General features: G+C 39.7%; 2 protein-coding genes across 8 annotated transcripts in view; both read right to left on the bottom strand.

The window, feature by feature from the left end:
- LOC117434658 (solute carrier family 22 member 18-like) overlaps positions 1-20,927 on the bottom strand; it is a 50,301-nt gene extending 29,374 nt beyond the window's left edge. The window contains exons 1-5 of one of the 3 annotated variants that reach the window (XR_009309244.1): positions 19,491-20,927; positions 18,192-18,348; positions 15,149-15,246; positions 14,593-14,738; positions 14,218-14,350 (exon numbers count right to left, since the gene is read on the bottom strand). Coding sequence is in view for 2 of the 3 variants with exons in the window: in XM_034906754.2 (XP_034762645.2) it covers positions 14,218-14,350; positions 14,593-14,738; positions 15,149-15,246; positions 18,192-18,272 (458 nt within the window). In the remaining variant the exon portion in view is untranslated. Of the gene's footprint in view, positions 1-14,217; positions 14,351-14,592; positions 14,739-15,148; positions 15,247-15,465; positions 16,521-18,191; positions 18,349-19,490 lie in introns of those variants that run through there. The other 2 variants (XM_034906754.2, XM_059003368.1) reach the window with 2 other exon arrangements.
- Positions 20,928-20,957: 30 nt separating this feature from the next.
- Positions 20,958-25,881, bottom strand: part of LOC117434452 (oxysterol-binding protein-related protein 5-like) — a 72,740-nt gene continuing 67,816 nt past the window's right edge. For 4 of the 5 annotated variants that reach the window (XM_034057011.3, XM_059003367.1, XM_059003366.1 and 1 more), the window contains 4 exons: positions 25,402-25,531; positions 24,658-24,778; positions 23,511-23,613; positions 20,958-21,481 (listed from right to left, as the gene is read on the bottom strand). In XM_034057011.3, the coding sequence (XP_033912902.1) occupies positions 21,346-21,481; positions 23,511-23,613; positions 24,658-24,778; positions 25,402-25,531 (490 nt within the window). In that variant the 3' untranslated portion in view covers positions 20,958-21,345. Of the gene's footprint in view, positions 21,482-23,510; positions 23,614-24,657; positions 24,779-25,401; positions 25,581-25,881 lie in introns of those variants that run through there. The other variant, XR_009309243.1, reaches the window with a different exon arrangement.

Genomic DNA, 25,881 nt, shown 5'->3' on the forward strand with positions numbered 1-25,881 from the left:
GGCTTGCTAACTAACATCAGTTTTCAACCACTGGGACTACTTCAGTAGAACACCAGTATCTTAACACCACCTCTGTCAAAACACCTCACTCAGCTTTAGGTCTTTTCAGAAGCACACCCAGACGTAAAAAAAAAATAATTCTGGGATAGCCTGTGATATTACCCAATCGAGAATACACAGTAGGATATTAACAATAGGAAGGCTTTGTATGTAGTTTGTAAGAAGCATCCCTTTTAATTTGCTTTTTAAACTGGCTAATGGCTTCCAGATCATTTGAACGGGTGAATTCTCTTAAGGGAAATGAAATAAAGAGAATTGTAACATTAACACTGGTGTGAACATGCAGAGAAAGCCGATTAGATATACTGTAGGCAAGCCGGAAGCGTTTATTTCATCTCGCTTAATCTTGCTACTTTTTCTACAGAGCTGCACTTCCAATTACTTTAATATAGGGTTCGATAATCACTATTTTGGATAACTGCTACCTAGGCGGCAGACCCTTGCAATGCAGGCTGGCTCATGCCATGCTAAGGTGTATCATGATTAGGATACTCACAAAGATAGTGCTTTGTGAACTTATGGGATAGTCATAGCTGAAGAGAGTTCAATTTTAAAAACAAAATATAAAACCATTATGTTGGTCTAATTGCGCATACACATTTACTTGCATCAATCGTGAACAATATTGGGATATATGAGAGACTGATCCCGGTGATCCCGGAGGTAGCACCCAGGAATGGAAATACTGGTAATTATATAAAACAGTCGGTGTGTGATACAGGCTACATGTTTTGGACTATACACATAATATACCCATTATTGGAAATTACTAAGTGTGTTCTTTTAGACACGTATGTGTCAATAACAGTATTTGAAAAAGGTTAAAGCCAGGATAGTTATTATATGACGTTCACTTTCTTTAGGATTCCAAATCATATTATTCTGCAATAATCCAACACTGTATAGTTTCTTTTTGGTTTTTGTTTTAAACAACACTGTTGGTCAGCTAAAGCAGTATATAACTTATTTTATTAATTACTGGGCACATAAGTTTTCCAAGTGGATACAATTCCCTATACCTTATACAAAATCCTTATCTCCCATTATCACTAAATTAGCTGAAAAACAACTGAACTGAAGTTAAAAACCTTTACTGAACCTGATACATAAAAGGAATTAATAATAGAATGGATTGGAGAAACAAAAATGTATCTAATTACATCGTAAACTGGGTACACTCCTATGCTTATGGGAAGAATTCTCTTTCTCCTGGCGAATGCTTCTGAGAAAGTTGAAAAATATATTCCACAGGTGATTTAAGACAATCGACATGTGAATACAAATAACAATACAATTAGGATCAAGTTTAAAAATATATCTCGGGATACAGCAAAATGTAAAGAAATTGCTACTTGTAAACACTGCAGGGTATTCTGTAACCTGTACTGATAAGACAGACAACTGTCTCCATCAAAAGGATGAGTATCTCCTGAATCAACTCCTTAAAAAGATCAGATGACAAGGTATTCTATTCCTATCCGTCTCCACTGAAGGAGATTTGGTGCCTGCGGGGTGTAATTAAATAAATACAAGCCTTGACAAGAGGATCCGGACATACCCACGTTCTGCATCTACCTAGAAACAGCGTCTCAGAAACACTCCAGTAACCAGGCGTCAGACTGAATCCTACCTTTCCTTCTGTTACCGTTTCATCTGGCAATCCCAGGTCAGACGGGTTATTTAGAAAGTACTTTGATGAGCTATGTTCAAGTCATTGAGAATGATTCAATTTGATTCTTTCATAAGCGGGTCTCGCCTAAGAGAAAATAACTCGATTTGGGGGTACTTTACATTTTAATACTGTTCTGTTAGTCATATAGATCCAGAGATGAAAAAACAGAGACTTTGAAAATATACACATTTTCAAGACTTTTAAAAGGAAAATAAAAATAGCTGTTCACGACCTACTTACAAAATCAGATGCCAATGTCATATTTGCGAACTCCCATTGGTTTATGCTAAACTAAATACTATACCTAAATATGGTACAATCTCCACCACTGCAAAATTACTAACACAGAAAAAGTACATCATCAGGATTTACATACACTGTATGCATATGTAAAAACATAAGTTTGACATACCAGATAGATGCCTGTATATATTCTACGATACACTCAATAAGCTGTGCTAAAGAATGTTCTTATCGAGCTTCATTGCAATTGGATTAGCTGCTCTCCTGACACACAGTACAAAACATTTGCATATCCTGAATTATTGTGACACATTAAGAGTTTTACAAGTGCAATGCTATTAAACTCTGGTTCCTAAGCTGTAGGTCACATAGTATGATTGCCATAGACCGCTGGAGTGAGTTTGTCCAACAAAACCTTATTCAGTTCCAAGAAGCAGCAGAAAACTATAGTGTTGTCTTATATGTGCAAATTCCATATTCAAGGGTAAAATACAACCCAAGAACTGTCTTCAGAATCGCTGGCCCTGTAATTGCTGGTGCTAAAATGAACTGTAAAAAGATTGGTTAGCACTTCTTTACTGCAAGAAGAAACAACCATCTCGACCTGAAATTTTACAGAACAGCTTAACAGCACAAGCCTAAACAAGTGAATGGGCCACGCCAACGCACTTTTCCAGACCGCCAGGATATAAGGAGACCCAACTTGTGAGCCATACATCAAAAAAACACATTTCTATAAAGGATCTGGGGAGACAGATGATTGAAGCCATAACATCTCACAGGTGCTGACTAATACCATCTCTTCTAATAGTACAGTGAGGGTATCAAAAGGACCCAGCCCGCTTATGAAAGAGAAGCTCACTGACTAACATTTCAAAGGGATTCAGGGTTCTTCCTGGAAGTGCAGATGTGCACACTTACTGTCGCTTAGTTTTTTTAATCATTTAAATTGATTTATTTTCTCTGTAAGACGTGTAATTGTGGGCCCATGTAATTTAACACCACTGGCAACAAATGAAAAGTTATGTACGCACCAAGCTCTCAACACAATTTCTTCTCTTTTATACAGAACTATTTGCTCATGCCTCGACTAGCACATTCACTGAGATGGCTGATTTTAAGATATTGAGAATAACTTCTAGTCATTAATCAAAGTATTACTATATTATTGTTAATAAAAGTGTGACAAAGCACTGAATTGCAGTCTACTAACTCCGGGTTTCTCTGCCGCTGACCAGCAAAAAAATGTGCTCATAAAATGCAAGTGAGCACATGTGCATATTATAACACATAGTAATATAGGGCAGCAGTGTGGAGTAGTGGTTAGGGCTCTGGACTCTTGACCAGAGGGTCGTGGGTTCAATCCCAGGTGGGGGACACTGCTGCTGTACCCTTGCGCAAGGTACCTTACCTAGATTGCTCCATTAAAAACCCAACTGTATAAATGGGTAATTGTATGTAAAAATAATGTGTAAAATAAAATTGTATGTGATATCTTGTAGCAATTGTAAGTCGCCCTGGATAAGGGTGTCTGCTAAGAAATAAATAATAATAATAGTTTTCAAAGATCTGATTTAAAAGTGGAATATGTGACAATTTGGTAAAAGATACATGAAGTTAACCATTTTTCACTGCTATTTTGTAAAATAAAGCTTGTAAAGCACTCAACGGTGGGTTATGTAGACATTGAAACAGTTCAAATGTTTGTCCCTGAATTAAACTTTATTTATAAATATCACAAGAACAGTTAAAAGGAAAACAGTGGCTGTGTGCCACCACTTTGTTTTTTTGACATTTAAAAGGGAGGTCAACATTAAATGTTAAGAAAATACAATCCATGTATTTTTTATTTAGGATTTTCTAACTAAAATGTCAATAAAAATATAATATTTTCTTCTTGATTCTTTGTAAAGGAAAGTTGGCCAATGCAACTGTTGTCATTACATTAGCATATTGTAATGCTCTAGCAAATACCGTCTGTCTCAGTGAAACAAAGCAGAGCATTGACACATTAACAGGGCCATTAACAATCTGTAGGCTTTTGGTGCACACAGAAAACACAAAACACATTTGCCTGAAAGAAAAGTTCAACAGATGTAGGCTTTGGAAAGTGCTGCTGCACTGCTGGGCAAGTTTCAACAAGTTGCCTGAACACTTCACACATTTATCACTTTTTTTTTTTTTTTTTTAACAACCTGCCTTGGTAAAAATAACCCAATGTAAACACTGCCTACTTTAAACATTAAAAGGTCAGTTATCACAGTATGATAACACACCTTTATATGCATATCCGGTAGAGGTTTGCTCCGCTTTATTGATTGTACTCTTCAAAGGTTTATTGACTGTAAACCGACAAGGATTAATAGAAGGAAATGAGTCTGAGTGGCAAATGAAAGCCAAAGAGATTGAGGAGGCATACTAGCTGATGAACTGGTAGGGCATGTTATAATGTTTGTAATCTTTATTGGCACTGTTCAGGGGATTAATACAACTGCCATTTGCAATACAATAATGCCCTCCCTGGAGTGTTATACACTTTTGAATACAAATCTAGTTTAATCAGTGTTGTTTAAAAAAAAAAAAAAAAAAGGGTCTTAGAGGGGTCGTGTTTAAAATGTTTACATGTTAGGTGTAAAACTACTACCAATTTGAATCGAATCATGTTGACGTTTAAAAAATATGAATAAAAAACGTATCTGATAATGTCTGGTGCTCTATTTGTGATTGCATTGTTTGTACACTGTATTTTAAAACTGCTTGGAATTTCAAAAAACTATTCTGAAATGTCATTTATATGTTAGCTACCAGTTTCTGAGGTCGACCGCCACTTTTCTTACTGACAAGTCGACTATTTGGTGCTACTCCTAGTACATGTTTAGTCAAGTGTTCTACGAACAAACGTTTCAGCCCAAATGTCAGCCTCTAAATTCATCCAGTTCATTATTGTTTTGCTTTGTTGTAACTCGAGTACATTCTGTATTGCTTACTAAATGGGTGCACTGTTTTTTTTTTTTTTTTTTTAAATGTAGTCGTTGCCAATTAGTTTTTATTATTTTCTCCCCAATTTGAAATGCCCAATTATTTTTTAGGCTGAGCTCACCGCTACCACCCCTGCGCTGACTCGGGAGGAGCGAAGATGAACACACGCTGTCCTCCGAAGTGTGTGCCGTCAGCCGCCCGCTTCTTTACACACTGCAAGCTCACCGTGCAGCCGCCTCAGAGCTACAGCGTCGGAGGACAACGCAGCTCTGGGTAGCTTACAGGCAAGCCCGCAGGCGCCCGGCCAGACTACAGAGGTCGCTGGTGCGCAGTGAGCCGAGGACACCCTGGCCGACCTAACCCTCCCTCCCCCCTGGTGACGCTCGGCCAATTGAGCGCCGCCCCCTGGAAGCTCCCGTCCACGGTCGGCTGTGGAATAGCCTGGACTCGAACTCGCGACGTCCAGGCTATAGAGCGCATCCTGCACTCTAGCGAGTGCTTTTACTGGATGCGCCACTCGGGAGCCCCTAAATGGGTGCACTGTTTTAGCAGCGTAATTAAATTGCACAATTTACTTTTTCATTGTGAAGCTGGGCTCTAGACCAAACTATTTTGTCTGTAATAAATATGTCTAGATAGATTACTGGTAAATAAAGTTGGACATTTATGAAACTGTTCTAGACTGTTGTTGTTTTCTTTGACCAATATTTATGTTCTTAAAAAATAATCAAAGAATTAGGCAATTGCAGGAAGAGTAGATACCACTACTATACTGGGAGTACTTTTTTCCACATCTTAGGTTTCTGAGCAGTTTATCAAATAAACAGACGCTGTTTGATACCGTTTCGTTTACATTACCTAAGGTAGTTTTAACTGCTGTACAAATAGCTTTCTCCCCACTTTGAAACTACACAACCATCCTGCAACACCAAAAATATAAACAACTAATTTTGTTTCCCTGTGTTTATATTTTTATATACTGATAATATTTTGCAGGAAAGACGTAGAAAGCTAATACAGCTGTCAACAAACCATGAAGGGGCCACCTAAATAAATATTTAGGACTTTTAAGCAACAGGCAGTGTTCAGTTGGTACTCATTGTGCAGCAGTGTACTGTAAACAAATACAGAAACTCTGTCTTGTTAAACAGGAATGCGCTCCAGTCCAAACACATGCCTTACAAACTACCAGTAGAGGGCCAACCACTTCAGGACTAGATTACCAGTAACTACCCATTTCTTTTTTTTTTATTCATTTACTCCCCAGTTGTTTTTGGAATGTCCAATTATTATTGAACCTGGCTCACTGCTGCAACCCCCGCACTAGCTCGGGAGAGATGAGGACGAGGATGAGGATGAGCACTCGCGTCCTCCGAAACGAGTGCCGTCAGCCACTGGCTTTTTTTCGCTTTGCAAGCCCACTGTGCAGCCATTTCAGAACTTACAGCATCGGAGGACCACGCAGTTCTGAATTGCGTACAGGCCAGTCTGCAGGCACCCGGCCAGCCACAGGGGCAGCTAGTGAGCGGTGAGCCAAGGACTCCCCAGTCGACCTAACCCCTACCCCGTCCGTACAGTGCTTGGCCAATTGTGCACTGCCCCCTGGGAACACCCGTCCGCAGTCGGCAGATCCGAACCGGCAATCTCCAAGCTATAGGGCGCATCCTGCATTCCAGACAGAGTGCCTTTACCGGATGTGCCACTCGGGAGCCCCCTCGTCAACATCCAGTTTTGAAATACAGTCTGTGACGAATACCATTCACCCAGTGACACAGAGACAAGCCAAGACAGAACTGGCTGCTGCACCTTCAAACCAATAAAAAAAAATCTTAGATTCTCCAAGGCAACTCTTGATGACTGGAATCAATGGTACATCCACCTTGACTGTCATTTCCATGGCGATGTGGTTTCATTTTTAATTTTGAACAGCTGGTCACTGGTCTTGCATTACTTTCTTTACACACCGGTTTCATTATTGCATAAAAAAATTATAGTTTGCCATGTTACTGATGATATAATTGTTCCAATATATTCATATCATATATTTACAGCGAGAAGTGAGTGGATTTGGAAATTGATTTTTTTTTTTTTGTTCTTTGGTTTGCTAGCCGCAGTTACTTTGGAACTGACCAATCAAGAATCAAGGGGCGTGTCTCTCACGTGGAACGGAAATGCAGAAAAGTTCATTATTGTGGCATTGGGTGGAACCCCTCCAGCGAAGGACATTTGCTCGTCACACATCACACATTTACTTCAGAAAGGTTCTTGATTCGAAACATTAGATTTGCCCTAAGGGTTGTCTTTTTGGAAACATCCATTTTTCTTATTTTCGGAGACTTAAAAATGACACCCTTTTCAACACATGCTCATCTTGAGAAGTGATAAAGAATGCCCCTTGGATTCCAGAGAGATACCTCGGCAGTGGCACTGACAGCTGTCACACCACACCCTGTGTTATTCTTGGCACGGCACACATTAGAGAGCTCAGTCTTGGTGACCCAAGAATTTGGCATTTCATTGCAGCTCAGTTGCGACACACACATAAAAGTGAAGGTGCTTAGATTCCAAACATATTTAATCTCTGTACAAAACAGTCCCACCTGTCAACCACTTGGGGCATTGAATAACTGCCAACTAAAACCCAGGAGGGTTTTAATGGTTAGCGTGTGAAATATTCACAAAAGCCAACCTTTTAATTAGTTATTTCTGTTCTCCGAGCTAGGTTTTAGCTTCATGAGATATTGGTAGTACAGTAATTAAAATTCTGAGCGTGTTGGAATTACATTTGGTATATAGATCTCAAATGTTCAAAGAACCTGTTAATACATACTCTAAATTTATAAAATTATATTTAGTACTCTATTTGATTAACAGAATCTCAAATGCAAATTTGCAAGCTTTACTTTCAGTTAGCACTAGTCATTTGAGCTTCAACGGCTTATTTCCTGTCATTACCCAACCAGCTGCACTGTACACTCGGGTGATAGCATTCTATATAGTTCATTGTTTTAAGAGATGGGCACGAGGACCGCAAAGCAAAGCAATTCTGTCTGCTCAAACTCTGTAAAAAGAGACACCCATTACACAATGTATTATTATAAATCACAAAAACTGATATAGTAGCCAGGAATTACTATTAAACATAAGTGTTGTTGCTTTTTTTTTTTTTTTTACTTGAATTGAGCCGGATGTTCTATACATGGGATCTGTAGTGGAATCTTGACTAACCCTTAATGCTGATTTCTTCTATATGATTTAAATGCATGCTATGCTATTGTTACAAGAGATGCACGCTATGTAAGAGGTGTGCATTATACATTATTCACTTCAGTGGTCTAGTTGCAAACAGACCATGTGATCTACAGCACAGGAAGTTAGTAGGATGCTAATGTAACAGGGCGGAGGCTGGGCACAACGCCACTCTGAAAGAGAGCCGGGCTCCACTGCATTCGTGGTTTTAGAGCTTTTAACCTCATCTCATCTCATCTCACCGACAGAGGTATGAATCCGTAATGCCAGTGTATCACACAGTATTGCCCATTACACTCACAGTAATAAGTAACAGTAAGGACATGACTTTGAAAATCTAGATTGTCCCTTATTTCACAGCCGAGCTGCTTCATGAATAAATCCTAATAAGAGCAATACAGCTCCGAGTCAAGAGTTCTCCCCTGTTCCCAGGTCACCGCAGGAAAGGAGAGCCATGCCCAGAGATACGTATATTTTACACAGGGTGGTACCTATCACCACAGCAAAATCTAAGCACAGCATAATCTTAGCAAACAGATTCATTGTGATTGTTTGCCTAAGGTTTGCTTTATGAATACAGCTATGGTTTAAGGTTATTGAGGCAGAAGGATGCAATAATGGAACGAAACATCATCAAAGAACCTGAGACAGATGGTCAGAACTTTCAACCCACGCTTAGCACCAATTACTCCAGGCACAATGGTTCCCTTCATGGGTTATTTCAGTTTGTTGTTGTATAATCTATACCTCACAAGGATTTACATTTTCAAGGATGAGCGGATGTTATGATAGCTGTTTTCTTCCTGTAAAATTCGCCATGCATGCGCTTTCCTATGACGATGCTTTAGTGTTATTCAGTCCCTTACAGTCGACCCCAGCAACTTTGTTTTGTTCTATTCCTTGTAGAGTAATTATTATTTAACCCTTTGACTGCCAAGCAAATACAACAGAATGCTTGTGTTTCTGCTGTATCATGCTCAAAATGGCACTTTGAATAAAGTCTTTGTTACATTGTTTTGTTGTTATTGTTTTACCATTTTATGATATTTGCAATCATTCCGAGTGGTTCCTATAGCAATTACTGAAACTGAATTAGTGCACAGCTATGTATAGCCAACAATCCAAAAGGAAACTTGATCCAAAGTGTCAGATCACTAGATGCTCTTACTTCTCAATAAAGACAATTTGTCTGATGTTCCATTTCTCAATAGCAAGCAAGCAGAACTGAAGAGCAGCTCCTGCACATGAGCACAGGTAAAAGCAGTCCGTTCTACAGACCTGCATGGGAAATTACCTGCAGCAGTGTGAAGTTACAAGACATATTCAAATGTAAGCTTTTTTTTATAACATTTCACAGGAAATACCTAATAATGATAGTTTCATCATGGATCTATGATCCTTTCCAAGTGTGAAATAGGGATATCAGTATGATTTAAAAAAGGCAATGACGAGATGGACAAATGTACAGAAAGACAGACAGACAGACAGACAGAGACACCCTCATATATGACCAGTATCAAATGCTCAAAAAATACTAAGCTTTATCACAATAGGATCAGAAGCTTTCCACTATACCTCTGTTGCCAGGGATTTCATAACCTCCGGGATAAATTTGAGACTACTGACGGCTTCAATTATTAAGATTATTTTTTTCTCAAGACATTCAGAATGATAGCAGCTGTTGTATTCAGCCATCCATAAAGTTCAAAAGGACAGAGTCACCATATCCAATTGTGGGGTGTGATAATAGCCTTGGATATTACAGGATTTGGGCATTATCGACCTGGCTCTACATGAGCACATTATTAAACCACACTGTGTGTGTGTGATCCATCTACTGTCAGCATCAGAGAGTACCTAGAATTGTGCACTACACAAGTGCATTAATAAAGCACTACCATCCCAGCCAGTGGGCAGAACCTGCTAGATAATTGAGCACAGATGGTCTTGCATTAACAGCACATTAACTCATTTCTGTCCTACAGGAATCTTTTGATTGTGCAAAGAAAATTATCATACAAAAGTGGGTTTGGATTATACACAGGATGCAACAAGTATTTTTGTACAGGAATTAAAATGTGTCAGTTATTATACATTAGATTATGTCTGCTTTTTTTAAAGGTATATTATAGGATTATAGTATGGCTAATGTCCGTGTATGAGGGAAGTGGCATGAGCAATGGTGAACTGGGCTAGGCTGGAGGCTGAAGTGTGTTTATATGCTACCTGTTCAACTCATACACAGATGCTCACCGTCTCATAACTGTATTATATAATGTTTAATTGTTAGTATCCAACTATAAAGGTTTATATTCATAACAAACCTTTGTTCACTGTTGTTTTGACAGAAAAGAAGGAAATGGGCGACATACTTTTACCTGGCTGAGAAACGTGTTTGCTGGTGATTTTGAATTGACTTTGCAGTTGAATGGAATTCTGAGTGGTGCATCAGATATGATCAGTAGTCCAGGTAAGATGCGTATCTGCCGTTTTTATGCATTAAAAAATCCAAAACGCACTATATTTTAATTTAATGCGGAAAAATATGCATACACATTTCCCAGAATACACTGTCTTCAGTTACTAGGAAACTGTACACAAGAAAAACCAACCCAACAAACATTATCCAATCTCTGGCTAGCCCTGTTGTCTTTGCAGAGAATCACAATAAGAATAAGAAAAAAAGTCGAAGCTACACAGGTTGAAGCGTAAACACCCAGTCCAGCTACATAAAGAATAAAGAACCTTATAGAACACACCTGTGGTTGTACAGCAGTTCAAAGTAATATTGCAGTTAAAATGGAAGGCTCTTTTTTAATGCCTATCCCATTACCACTAAAGACTGGACAGTATAAAATCAAGATTACTCATGACTTCAAGGTAATGTTGCATTTTACCCCCTGAAAATACATTTTACTCTCTCGGTGTTAAAATTAGAGGGCAAGTTACTCGCAAACCCAAAACCTTACCTGGAGCGCTGGCTATGAGTATGATTTTTTCTCCCGTTATGAAGAATAACGTACAGTAGAAAACTCACTATGGTGCAGCTGATGTCATGAATGGGGTTTGTGATGTGTTGTGGCATACTGCAGGTGAAACTGGACCTGGTTGTCTGAAAGATCACCAGCAATATAGAATACACGTGCTTGTGCTTGGTGCCTTTTGTACAACACATTAAATAAGTCGCGTATGGACAACCCAGTTACACAAACGTTTGTGCTGCATACTGAACACGGTTTTCAACTGTCCAACCCCAGGGCATAAAGTGTGGATGTTAATTCCATTGAATTCAAGCTAAATAAATGAATAAATAAATAAATAAATAAATAAATAAATAAATAAACTACAGGGATGGAAATAAGACTCCTATTGTATAGCGGTTTCACCTATTCCAGGGTGTCAGCTTCAACAACATTACTGGGGAGTTGGTTCCAGACTATCACAATTCTCTGTGTAAAAAAGTACCTCCTATTTTCTGTTCTGAATGCCCCTTTATCTAATCTCCATTTGTGACCACTGGGAGTCATATTGCCATCCCTGCATTATATATACACTATATTATTGTTATGACTTCTGTATATTACATTCTCTTGCGATTGGCTTATTTTCAATAGATTTCAATGAGCTGCTGTAGGAAGAAATACAACCATACCTACACACCGTACAGTAAATACTGAACAACACTGCCCCTAGAGGACAGACCCAGTCACTCAGTTTCTCTACAAGTGCTGTGGCTCCTGCTATGCAATGCCATCTACTTTCCAAAAAACACATTGCTACAGATTCTGCCCTGCTACAGAGCTTTACCACTTCTTGTTGAAATAAAAACATTTCCCGACAATGTGAAAAATGTTCGCAGCACAAAATACAGCCATAATCATAAAATCATTTTCTGTAGCCTGCAATTATGAACTGCGCAATAGAAGTGTGTACAAAAACCAAATCCTCAGCCCTCAACAACACTAGCATTGCTTCTTTGTATTCTTATGTCTTTATTTATTGTTCTATAGCGCCATCTACAGGAGAAGATCAATAAAGTGAATGTTTCACTTTCAGATGCAGTACACCCTGGCTCATCCAAACAGCTGGGACTGGACTCTGTTTAGAGTAATGATTTGTTCAGAGTACTTATGTTTTCTTTATAACATTTGCCACAAGCAGATGAGAAATGAAGAATATAGGCTATTCCATAAAAGCTGCAATTCATCTTTATTCTACTCTAATTTGATATGACTCATACCTAAATGTTTTAACTATAGTGCCTGTTGATGAATATTCATTTTACTTATTTTTTTTAAATAGCTTCTTTACTTGTCATGATTGTTTTTAGTTTATCTGGACACTGTCAGTGAATTGAACAGACTATAGTAGTGAAGCCTTTGGACGGGCAGGAGTGAATCAGGTGCTAACCTGTGCTGATCAGCACTATAAATGACTGGGTGGCATATTTGTTCTGCATTTTACCAAAGAAAATGAGTTTCTGCAATTGTGTCTGCCCACACAGATACCACATTTAGGGGTAGATGTAAGTATAGGCACAGCGCAAATAACTGTAGATGCAAAATTTAAATTGCATTGCAGCCAGGCAATTATTTTGCACTGCGCCCTATGTAAGCTTAAGAGCAATGAAAATTACTCAACATGCACAAATAATGATATGCAGTTAAGATAAAGAGGGTCTCAATGAGCGCATCAAAAATACAAACCAAAAAAATATATATGTCAGAGCAAGGGCAGCAAAGTCCTCTTGGCGCACGGAAAATACGTTTTCTGAGAAGGAGCTGAGAGTCCTTATGACTGAGGTCACTCAGCATGAAACAGAGTTGTTTGGAAAAGCCTCAGCACAACATAATTTATGCTAGTATCCTTAGTAAATCATATGTATTGTCCTGCCCTTTTCAGCAGGACATCCAGCAATTTACCTAGCACTCTGATAAAGGTGGATTAGGCCATCCCTTCAGACATTCCAACTGTGGTCTGAAAGGATCCAGAGGCTAAGTAGTGTAGCGAATACATTACTTTCACCTGTGCAGGAATAGCAGTCCCTAGATTGACACTGGGGTATAGTGCATCCCTCAATTCAGCTATTAGGTCTAGGATGATCTGCGGAGTGTGACAATAATGCTTTAGCACCTCCTGCATCCCAAACAAAGTGACCCTGGGATTGAATATGCAGGGTCTTCTTCGTCTTGCTCTTCTCCTCCGAACGTGTTCCTGCCTCTCCTCAACAAGAACCAAGTGTCACCACATCAGGAAGTGTACCACAGCAGCCATCCTGAAGCCACTGACAGGTCTCTGCAGGTGTGTGCTTTTATACAACTCTTAATTACTCGCTTCTGCAATGGTCTGCACCTTGCAAGGCAAAATCCTTACATCACATTATAATGTTTGCGCCCGCTTAGTATCCAGATCCTGCCCAATTCCATGCTTTTTTCTTCATCTGAATGCATTTCAATATAATTGTAACGGAGTAATGATGGCAAAGTTCAAATCTGAGAGCAATCACTTTGTGCATATCCTTACATCTACCCCTTAATGTGATTTAATGGTTGTTTTGTGTATCCCAGCTAGTCATATTGCACTGACAATAAACAGGGGACATTCAGGGTTCCAGTACACTTGGGGGACGTTGCTTATACAATTAGTGGTTGTAGAGGAGACAATTATCTATTCAGCAAGAAGGTTCGTTAGCAAGGGTCTGACTGGGGTTAAAAGATCCATAAACAATAACCCTGCTGTAGTTGCTCATCATTCTTTGATGACGGATAGCATTTCTCTTGTGAGATGGTCTTCTTATTAAAATCACTGTCATATATTTGAAGAGCGGATGATTATCTATCAGGGATACCAAAAACCTGCAACTAACATCCCACCCCCCGGCACCACAAAACAGCAGGAGGGAGGCCCCAATCACTCTGAACACTACTGTGGCACACTGATGCATGATACTCGTTAGGGATTTTCACTGGCTCTCCAGCAGTGAATCACATAGAGTAATGACCCCAGCCCCCTACCCGTATCGTGTGCTGAGGGAGCCCCCGAGCGATGATCCCATGATCATGCCCACTCCGAAGCACAGCCCCAGTCTCCCCAGAGCACTGGCTCGATTCCCTGGCTCAGTCAGGTCTGTCACGACCATCTGCATGCCTGCAGAGAGGAATGGAGAAGGAGTCAGTTTATTTAGAGGTGTAAGCTTTTAGAAACATTTTTTCAAAAAAGTTTTTTTATAGTATAAATCAATACCGTTGATAGAAATACTATACAAATAGAACGGAGTCATTGTGTCTTGTAACACACACACAGTCAGTAAGACCACTGTAGGCAGCCAGGACGCACTGACTCGACGTGACCAGTCTGCATGGTATTATTCTGGAGAGGCTTGTGACTACCTGGCATTCCATGCATGAATACGGCCGGCAGCTTGGAGATGAAGAGAAGAGGCACATTAGTGGCGCAGCCCAGGATCATGAAGTATACAGCTGAAGACAAGCTGGACAGGGTGAGGGCAGCGCGAGCGCCGTGCAGATCCGCAAACCTGCAGCCGAATTAAAGCATCAATGAGTAACTGCGCTACCTGAGGACCAGCATGATCAATGAGTAACAGCACTACCTGAGGACCAGCATGATCAATGAGTAACAGCACTACCTGAGGACCAGCATGATCAATGAGTAACAGCACTACCTGAGGACCAGCATGATCAATGAGTAACAGCACTACCTGAGGACCAGCATGATCAATGAGTAACACCGCTACCTGAGGACCAGCATGATCAATGAGTAACACCACTACCTGAGGACCAGCATGATCAATGAGTAACACCACTACCTGAGGACCAGCATGATCAATGAGTAACACCACTACCTGAGGACCAGCATGATCAAGGAGCAACACCACTGTATGCAGAGAAAATAAATACAAAATTTGCTTCGGGTTATTTTGCTTACCTGCCAAAGACAGGTCCACCCAAGAGCTGGATTATTCCTACTGTGGTTTGCAGGTACCCAAACCAGATGGTATCGAACCCCAGCCGTTTTGCCAAATACTGTGAGAAAAAACACATTGAACTAAGAAGCACAATGGTTCATTATTTTAGAATACTTGAATTTTTAAGTTTCATTCATTAATGGCATGTGGCAATACTAAAATAAACCTTCAAATCTTATAAAAGCACTAATCTTTTTCGATGGAAGGTTTCTACGCATCTTAGAAAGTCGTCACTCTCTCGCTACAGTTATTATTTATGTGATGTAGCAGCACATACCATCACATTCCATGCTTTAAAGGACTGACCAGTAAAAATCCAGTTTGTGACATAACCTCACGCAACTTTCTACTATAACTGAAGGCCGTGCCAAGTCTTCTCCACTGGCACATCCAACCCGTCAGGGCTTGGTACGGTGCAGGTATGGGTGGTTCTCCTCTGGCTATTTGTCGAGCCGAGCGAGAACCAAACCATGAAACTCTGGCCTCACAAGACATCTGGGGCCGGTTGTACTAACGAGATCAAAAAACAGGATCGGATCCGGCTCACTAGAGCCGGATCATGAAAAGGCGTTGTACTAAGCGGATCAGGATCAAGCTCCACTGATCCGAAATCTTGATCCGATCCTGGAGCTGCGCAGCCGTAACTAGGGAAACTGACCAATGAGAAGCGAATATGCGTGGCGCAGAGATTGAAGAATCCGAATGTCAGAAAATGAAGTGCGTTTAATTTAAACGACATGAATCCGAAGCAAGTACTGTACATGTATAATTTAAAACTTCAGCGATTCTATAAAAACAGATCGAGTATATTAACACCGGTATCTGGTTTTGTTTTGTTTTTTAACTTCTAAAATGTTTTAATAAATGTTACCGTAATCACGGCCGTGTGTATTTTCTGACGGACACACAGATATTTTACAGCGGTATAGCCTCCATACACACAAGCATCTAGCTGCAGCGTCGGTTCAGGGCAAATTATCAACACATTTTAAGCAAATGTAATCAAGTGCTGACAGACAGCTGCAACTGGAAAATGTGGCGGACGGGGAGATTTAGGCTGAAAAAAGGAATTGGGGGAGGGGAGGGGATGATATGCATTTAAAAATAAAAACTACAACGTTAAATCTAATTATTGATTTAATTGTAATCGATACCATGAGAACGCCAGTATGACTTTGTCAACACAGAAAACGTAGACATATTATTTATGAAACCTCATTATGCAGTCAGTAGCTATACGGCGAAAACAGAAAATGTCAGATATAGCTAAACACAAACAAATATTGTACAAAGTTTTTTTTTTTTTTTTTTTTATTGTTATTATCTTAATACAGTACTGTTACAGCTACTTTTAAATGCATTGCTGCTTATGTTTTCTAAAACGTTAAATCACCTCTGTTTCAATCGATGTTTACTTCCTCAATTTTTCAAAAGTGGGATCAAGTTCTGATCCTGCTCAAAAGCAAGATCAGGTTTGAGCTCAGATTGAGCACTGATCCGTTTAGTACAACGCAACTAGGATCAAGATCAACATTTGATCCCGGATCCGGGATCGGATCCCTTTAGTACAACCGGCCCCTGAATCCTGCTGCGAGCCGAGCAGAGCCAGGGGCGGGGTTAAGAATTTTCGTCATTATATTGCGTCAGTCAGTACACTCCAAAAAGAAAAACAACAAATATGGCACGCAGCGAGTGTGATGAGAGAAAAGTACAGCCTTGGGACGCTGAGGAAGTGCAGGCTTTAGTTTCTCTGTGGGCAGACAGAAGTGTTAAGGAAGATCTGCCATCAGAAATGAGAAAGTTTATGCTCGAATTTCTGACGATTTGAAGTAAATGGACATAAAACCACGGGTACGGTACACTTAACTCACTCACTCAAAAACACAAAATTCTACCAAATTTCTCATCCTTGACCTTTATTATATTAATATAAAGGAAAATAAATGCTGAAAATAAAACAATTCTAAACTTATTTACAAAAATATAGTAAAACAAAATGCAGCTGTAACATACAACTAGGGCATCTTTTGGCAAACAGAGTTAATTAATAACAATAATTAACAGCAACTGTCTTTCGCTGCATGTGATGTCAGTAACAAGGCTCATCTTTGCAGTGGAAAAACAACTCGGGCTCGGTACAGCCCCAGCGGGTCGGTTGTACAGTGGATACCTAAGTACCAAGGGGAAAAAAATCATGATTGTACCAAAATATGTATTAAATTAGCAGAGCTGTGTTAATGCTTCAAGCTTCCGGCAGCATCAGGCTTGAGCCTAATTAATTGAGCAAGATTTGTTTTAAAAGTACAAAATAAAGAAAAAAAAACAGCTGTTGGTTCCACAACTTTATTCAAAAAGACAAATACTGGCCAAAGCCTTGCACCATCCCTGTGGAATTTGGATTCATGTATTTATTATTATTATTATTATTATTATTATTATTATTATTATTATTATCATCATCATCATCTTTCACATGGAACCAGGATTGCTTATATTTCATATCATTAACATACTGCATTTGAATGGTTCTGAAAAAAAGAAATCTCCCCACATTATACTGTACGTTTACCACAATAGCTTGCCAGCCCTCCCTCCCCCCCATTTTTTTTTGTTATAAAAAGCATTTGTATTGTAACCCAATACGTTTTTTTTTTAATTTACAGACAAGAGCAGGTAATTCAGCCCTCAGAGCTTATCCGGCATATGCAGAATTATTGCAATGCTTAGTTCCAGTAGTTCTGTTCCAGTAGTACTGTTCTTTATGGGCAATGAAAAGCAAGTAAAGCCACATTCAAAACGTTAGTTTAAGCAACCAAGAGTGTAGAACAACTAGATCTGAGTTAGCTGTACATAGTTACAGTAAGGATGGATCTAGAATAGCTGATGACTGCCTATGGGTACTCTGTCATGAATATTCTGTATAACGTGCACATTCTAAATGGAATGCAATGCTTTTTGGTGGAATACTGTTACATCAAACAACATCAGGTCTATGTTACTTACAGGTGTAATGGAAAACTGGGCAAACAGAGAGGTAATGTCCAGAACCAAGATTAGATATGCAATGTGAATAACCTTCTGCATCCTGCCTGCTTGATCTGAGCTGCTCTCATCAACTGTCTTCACTGGAGTTCTGCCTCTTAGCTCTAAGTCTCAGGGGCTGGAATTAAAAATGATGTTTTTAAAAAGGTTGTTTGAATAATGCTTTATTGGCATAGTGTCACATGAAACCTTGCATTACAAAGGAAACTGAGCCTTTGAAACAGCAAGACAGGTTTTGTTTGGATTAGGCAACATCAAATTAGGGAATTAAACACATAGTAAAGCCTGGAATGGTTCAAACCACTTTGCATTAATGGGAGTCCTATTTCCATTCCTGTATGAATAGGGATATGCAGCAGTCAAAAAACAGAATGGCCGTTCTATATAGTATCCTTATTTTCTGTTTGATTGTCTTGAATCATGCTTTAAAATAACAGGACATAATTTCCCAAAAGGAAATACAATGAGGGCAATGGGCAAAATTAGCAGTTTTTTAAATTTTTTTTTACCACCATCAGACACTTTCTTGCCATGTGAGGCAGGAGTTACACAGGCCACCTGTCCTGGCATCATTCTCTCAATCCCATGTAGTTAATATCATTAACAACAGTTTGTTAAAAGTAATATTGTCACTGAAGTTAAAGCTTTTGTACTAGTGTGTTTCAGCAGTGCATGGTGCTTGCATCTAACCAGCATTGCAATCACCAGTTTGTCATATGCACTTCCACACAGTTAAAAGCACACACTGTCTGGACTTTACCCTTAACCTGCATTGATTGTTTTCAATGTGATCTCCTTTACAAGTACAGTAAAGTTTTAACTTTTAGAGCTTACCGGAGAAATCTGCTGACACAAACGTCTGTTGTAAATTCAAAATGTAGACCTATCTATGACAGTGGATCATAGAAGGACATATCCCTCTCAATAGCTGTTGGTAATAGTATAGATTTTTTTTGTCACAATTTAATATGTAAGACGTACAGATAATGCATCCATACACTACCAGATCAGCTTAATCTTACATTGGACCAAAACGTCCTTTTCATTGTAATTGAATGCCAAAAAATGAAAATGATTGTGACAGGCCAAGGAGACAGTCACGTAACTAAATACCTTGTGCTTTGACAAAGCAAGCGAGTCATAAACAATTAAACAAGGTATGGATTAATACACTATGCCATGCTGTTGCTGGACAAATAAAGTGAAGTTCAAACAACACGGCTATGAACTTTTCCAGGCGGATGTAGACTAAACCCTTACCTCTTAAATCACGCACTTCTCCGTTAGATTTTCGGAAGAAGCAAATAACCGCAGTTGCATGGGATTCGGCTGCAGTTAGCTGTTTCCCTCGTTAGTGTACAGTACTTCCACAACCCTCTCCCCGCAGCAATCCTGAGAACTGTGTTGTTACTAGGAACTCACTCAGCAGAAATTTCTTAAGGTGGAACTTCCCTTCTCACGTCACGGTAACTGCGCCACACACACCCTAAGGACGCCGTAAGTCGTTCTTTCACTTCCAGTATTCGCTATTTTCGTTATTTCTTTCTCAAGCCCTGCTATTCTGAGAAATACGACTTGTTAAATGAAAATGTATTTTAAATTATGAAATGTACTTGCCAGATATATTTTTACAACTCATAACCAGTGATTAGAAATTGATTTGGAGGAGACGTTTCTAGCCTGAACACGAGTTTCAAAAATGTACTTTTAGATTTGAAAATGTTTGTAATTAGTTTGGCTACTAATGTTGCATTCAAATGCTTCATTGATGCCGTTTGCGAAATTTAGAGGAGTCTGTGCTGGTCATTTTTTTTGGCACCCCCGAATACTAAAACACTGATTAAGGTAGTTCACTACAGGACAGTATATGATATCTATGAAAATGGAAATTACAAAAACAACTGAAGTCCCCATACTTTAAAATACAATTTATTTTCTATTGCTGTCTATGGGTAAACGCCAAAATGAATTTATTTCATGAAAAATTGTACATCTTTTATTTATCCCATGGCAAACACATCCCACCACTTATGCATAAGACAGTAGCAAAAAAAAAAACGGAGTGCTAACTTCTGACATCATTTCTATGTATGTTGGGTGATAACGATGTGCACCAAGTACAGCGACCTACCTTAATTATAACACAATGGCACACATTTCCAACACCGGTCACAAACAGAAAATCATGAAAAAAATTCAGCCAAAGTCATTCTGTAAAATTTTAATGTAGTACTTTACAATTATTGAGCACAGACTCTGTCGAACTGCAGCTTTCTATTTTTACAAGGAATGTAGCTTTGCCTTGTGGAAAACAAGTATTAAAAAAAAATGCAGCGCTGGCTTGCAACTGAGCTTGTAGTGAAGAGACAACCACCGAATTAACACAGAGACTGCCTCCCAGTGTGCCAGTGGCTACAGATCACTAACAGTTCAGGCAGTCTGGGTCCGAGCAGGGAGAGAAAGATCCATCTTCCAGTCTTTCCTCTACATGTCCAACACACAGGTCTCTTTAAAACATCCGCATCTCTACAGCGTGTCCTCATTACTACACATTTCAAATTGTAAACATGTACTCTTTTAAAGATTGTTACAAATACTGATTTGGTAATTCGTTATTATAACAAGACCTATTTGATATATACATACAGAATATATATATATATATATATATATATATATATATATATATATATATATATATATATATATATATATATATATAAGAGAATTGCACAAGTCTGTTTTTGGCTTTAGCGTTAAGGCCAACGTATAGGGGTGGGTTTTTTTGTTGTATAGGTGACCGGGTGGGACAGAAGAGGCATTAAAAAATGTATTGCAAGGAACAGCCAAAAAGTGCCTTTACGACAACATTAATAGTCCTGCAACCTATGACGTATATAATAATGTATTTATTGTTATTATTATTATTAATTTTATTATTATTATTATTATTATTATTATTATTATTATTATTATTATTATTATTATTTTCTTCAATATCAGTTTTTCAAAGTGCTTGGTGCCTCTTCCGACTCTTGTATTGGCATTCCAAAGCTGACTGGTGGTGACGGATGTGTTTTGATCATTTATTGCTCAGTGTGGGGCTTTTTCTTTTTCATTTGAAGATGTAGTTTATGAAGAGTTGAAACACAAGCAGGATGCAGATTATAAGCCAGTAGCGACAGTTCAAGGTGAAGTTGTCCCAGGAGTTTCTCCTCTGGATTACTTGGCGGGTCAGGGCATTGAGGTTCCTGTAAACACAGACACACACACACACACGCAAACACAAAAATGTTATATTATACAAATCACATATTAGAGAGAGAGAGAGGAGAGGTAGAGGGAGAGGGAGAGAGACTGCCAGGCTACCAATTATGCTAAATTATCTGGTTGTTTTGTAAAATTTACCACTAGGAACCCAGCTCTTAAGACATGAAAAGTTGCGGAGAGGGTGGGCACCTTTGAGATGTGTGCCCCTACGAAGACCCTCGATTTATGGAGGCCTTCGCGAGAGACAAGGTGGAGTCCCGTGGGATGATGGATTAGATGCCCTCCTCAGGGGAGTTTGGGCACTCGCTGGTATGCTGCCCCCTCCAATATCAGGTGGAGGAGCTACCTGCCCGAAAGAGGAAGAAGAAGAGGGATGGCTGTTCCCGGAGGCAAGCAAAGAAGGAGCCAATACCATCTCCAGGGCCAGAGGGAGAAGCCCTGCCCTCTCCAGGGCCAGAGGGAGAAGCCTCGCTCTCTCCAGGGCCAGAGGGAGAAGCCTCGCTCTCTCCAGGGCCAGAGGGAGAAGCCTCGCTCTCTCCAGGGCCAGAGGGAGAAGCCTCGCTCTCTCCAGGGCCAGAGGGAGAAGCCTCGCTCTCCCAGGGCCAGAGGGAGAAGCCTCGCTCTCTCCAGGGCCAGAGGGAGAAGCCTCGCTCTTTCCAGGGCCAGAAGGAAGGGAATTTCTACTGGCTTGAATTGGAAATGCAACAGCCATGTCACCCTCAGCAGCCGTTCCATATGCTGCTGAGTGCACGGTGGAAACCAATTGCAATAGCTCCCAGGTCGCTGCACCGCCAGGCAAAGGTCGGTCGCTTGGTCTCCTGCCCCGCTCACCCTGCTAACCCAGATGTCGCTGCACGGTTGCCGGGCTAGCGCCACCCTGTCTGCATCGACCAGGTCCCCTGTTGCCGGTCCTTGCTCTCCTGGTGGAGGCACCGGAGTCTGAACCGGCCTGCCTTCCAACCCACCCACAAGAAGCCAAAAGAAGAAAAACTGGCTTGTGGGAAAATGGCTGGGGTTTAAAAAGGGGGGAGGAGGGGGCCATGTGGTGGGTATGTGGCAGGGCAAAAGCCCTGCGTGTAAATAGTATGTTGTGTTTAAATAGAGCTCTTATTTTTTTATGTAAGTTTGGCAGTTAAATATATCCCCGACAACAAGCACATGTATATAAAGGAAAGACAATCCTTTGTTTGGTGGAGGTGTTTGGAAGTCCAGTAAGGCACAGCTCAGCCTGCACAATCAGAAGCATTTCATTTGAAAGACTGTGTTTTTGTTTGATTTCTGTAAATACTTTAACTGCAGCTTCCTGACAGAGTCTCATTCCTGACGCTACCCTGTCACAGTAAGACATTTAAAAAGAAAGTGAAAATGTACTAATAAGCATAGATACAGATATAGCCAAAAGTTTTGCAGCCCCTAGAATTTTAGGACTGAGACATAATTCAACCCATATGAACATAATTTAAATCTTTTATTTAACATCATGTCATCAAATAAACTAGAAAATGATATCGCAAAAGTCTACCGGAAGCCATAATAGTAGTATAATATTTCATGTTAGATTTCGAAAGGTCACATTTTTTAATTTGTTAGTTTTTCGTTAAGTATGTGGAAAAAAGCGGTATGTATGGTAATTCAATATGTTAACGTAACATTATTCAGCAGGTTTCATTCGACTTTATGAAGCAAAGTTAGTTAATTCTATAGGGTGATACAAAACGGTTGGCCAGAGCTGCACACAGTACCATCACAGCCAATATGTAGGCACTTCTCATTTACATGCAAAATCATCGCAGGGATGTTGTCTGCTTGAAAAACAACATTTTCTAAAATAAAACTATTTACACATTTATTGCAAGGTCTATATTCTGATAAAGCAGGGTTTACAGCAAGGCTAAGAATAAAAAAGTAAACCAAACATCAAGAAATAATATTTCCTTGTCAAACTGAACATGGACTGCCAGATGCTGCAGCTTTAGCCTTGTACAAAACAAGCTCCAGGTTCTGCCACACCTCTGCATTTCCAGCTGTGTCCTCTGTATTGATGCTACGGTTGCCTCAATGTCTGGCATGTCACTTTCCTCTTTGATACATTTCGTGCCTGAGCTTCGACAACCTGAGAAGAAAAAAATGCACAGACAGTGTAATGCCACAGCTTGTAAGAGTTCATATGAAAAACAACACAGGTTATGGTAGATCAATCCTTTACTGTAGGTAAATACTAGAGCATGATGTACAACAGTCTATAGTAAAACCACACATGGCGCAGGGCAGTGGTACTCCATCAGTCAATTCCAACCCAGGTCAGCAATTGTTTAATTGAACTGTTTAGGATTAAAACTACTAAATAACCATTTGGAATAATGTACTACGCTGTTCATTTAATTTGCAAATATGTTTGCACCATCTCAAACTAGATCAACCAGTTTTGCAAAAAAACTACATAACCATGACCTATATCTACTGTATATACGCTTGTAAAAACAGAAGTTTTCATTATGGCGTGACAGACAGGGGCCTTTGTGTAAGCGGTTCTCTAGCTACACATACAAATGAAAGTATCACAGATTTACGCATGTAAAGACTGATGGAGAAGTATCTCCAACTATCTCACAGATTCTGATGCTAAAGAATGTCCCAACCACGTTTCATCAGAATCAGAGAAGCGGTTCTATAGTGGTGCAAGTTCTGCTGGAATGCTCCAAGTCCCTTGATAAGTCTGGAAGGCAGAATGAATGCCGTAGTTTACTGAGCGCATCAAATTACACTGCAAAGCTGCATTTGTACACTAATGGCGATGGCTACTTTCAGTAATACACCCATTCACTTTATTTCAAACTTTGCTGATAGGGTAAACACTAGAGATGTGACAACTGATTAATTGATTATTAAAAACTGACATGACTTTCACTGATCGATTAACAGTGTGGTGCCATACTTGGAGCCTCATGTCTCATCTATATCTTATATTACTAGAACATGCATGTTCTCAATTGAAGGCTTTCCTAAAGAGTGCATTGTTCTGCTTCTTGCTTTTTAAGCATAACGTTTACTCAGTGCACTTACTATGTATAATATATGCACATGCATGTTGTATTTTATGAAGTCTACAGAGCAGTTGTTGAGTGATTGCACCTGCAATGAATGCACTATACCGTACCCCATTGTTTCACTGCGATTCCTGTATTCCTGCTCTCGTTATCGGACGACTCGTGGGAGGGCTCCGGGGTGGAGCTGCTGCTCTCGGTGTTCTGGCTGGTTTTACGCCGCTTGCAATCCGTCTAAAAACACAGCAGACAACAAGGGTTATCCCGAGCAGCAGCTCCGCTAGAGAGAAGAGGATTCATTGAAGCTGCACAGCTCTTAGAAGATGTGTGGCCAAGGATCAAGCACAGAAGAACTTTATCACCTGTAGGGGTGTTACATTTTATTTCATTTCCTAAAGTCAAGATTAAACATATTTAAACCTGTAACCATTTTGAAATATGTTGGTTACCACTCAGATAACTACATTAAAAGGCACTCCAATTGAGTTTAAAATGAATGATATTATTGTGCGCAACTTGTGTTAAGCATGAATGTGTATATCGAATATGACTATGAAGAAATACTGAATAATAGATAACCGTACACTGTATACACATTAAAGCCAACATCTCTCAGATGCATATTTCTAAGAATGTTTAAACATTTCGGCAAAATGAATATGGATAACGTTTACATTCTCAACTATTAACTTCGCTGTTCTCCATGTTATTGAAACAGAGTATTTGATCTACAGTAAAGCTACATTTGAAGTAAAGACCTGAAGGTTTAAAGCAGACCACCACATGCTTGAACGTGAGCCCACGTCACGCTCATTTGTATAACAATAACAATAAATGACTGGAATGGCATTCCCCACCTTTTGTTTTGTGGCCCATTTCTTGCTGTAGCTGATGCCGTTGTGCCTCCTGCCGTCTGTCCCCAGGGTCTGAATCACTCCGTCTTTCTCAAACTCAACCAGGTTCATCTGAGAATCCCAGGGGTTGGTGCTGAGATTGAAACCCAACAGTAATAACAAAGACCGTCACAATTACGATGCTAATGAATAGACACAAAAAACCACAAGTGAGTACCTCTGTTTTAGACAAGGTCACACTAAATGTAAATGTATTAATATAAATGTCATACAGCAATAAGAATTTCACATGTCAAGTGGTTGAATAACGTGGGGCTCCTCAGTGGCTGAACGAGTAAGAGCACTGCTGCTAGTCACGTGTGCGTTGGTTCAAATACACAGAGTTCTGTTACAGAAGGAAAAATCTGCACTGTAGCTACTGCTCAGGCACCCCAAAAAAAAAGTTTGAGCAGGTAAGCAGGTGGAAAGAGGCGATTGGCTTGA

Source organism: Acipenser ruthenus, chromosome 28, assembly GCF_902713425.1.
Source record: "Acipenser ruthenus chromosome 28, fAciRut3.2 maternal haplotype, whole genome shotgun sequence".
NCBI classification, from domain to species: Eukaryota; Metazoa; Chordata; class Actinopteri; order Acipenseriformes; family Acipenseridae; genus Acipenser; species Acipenser ruthenus.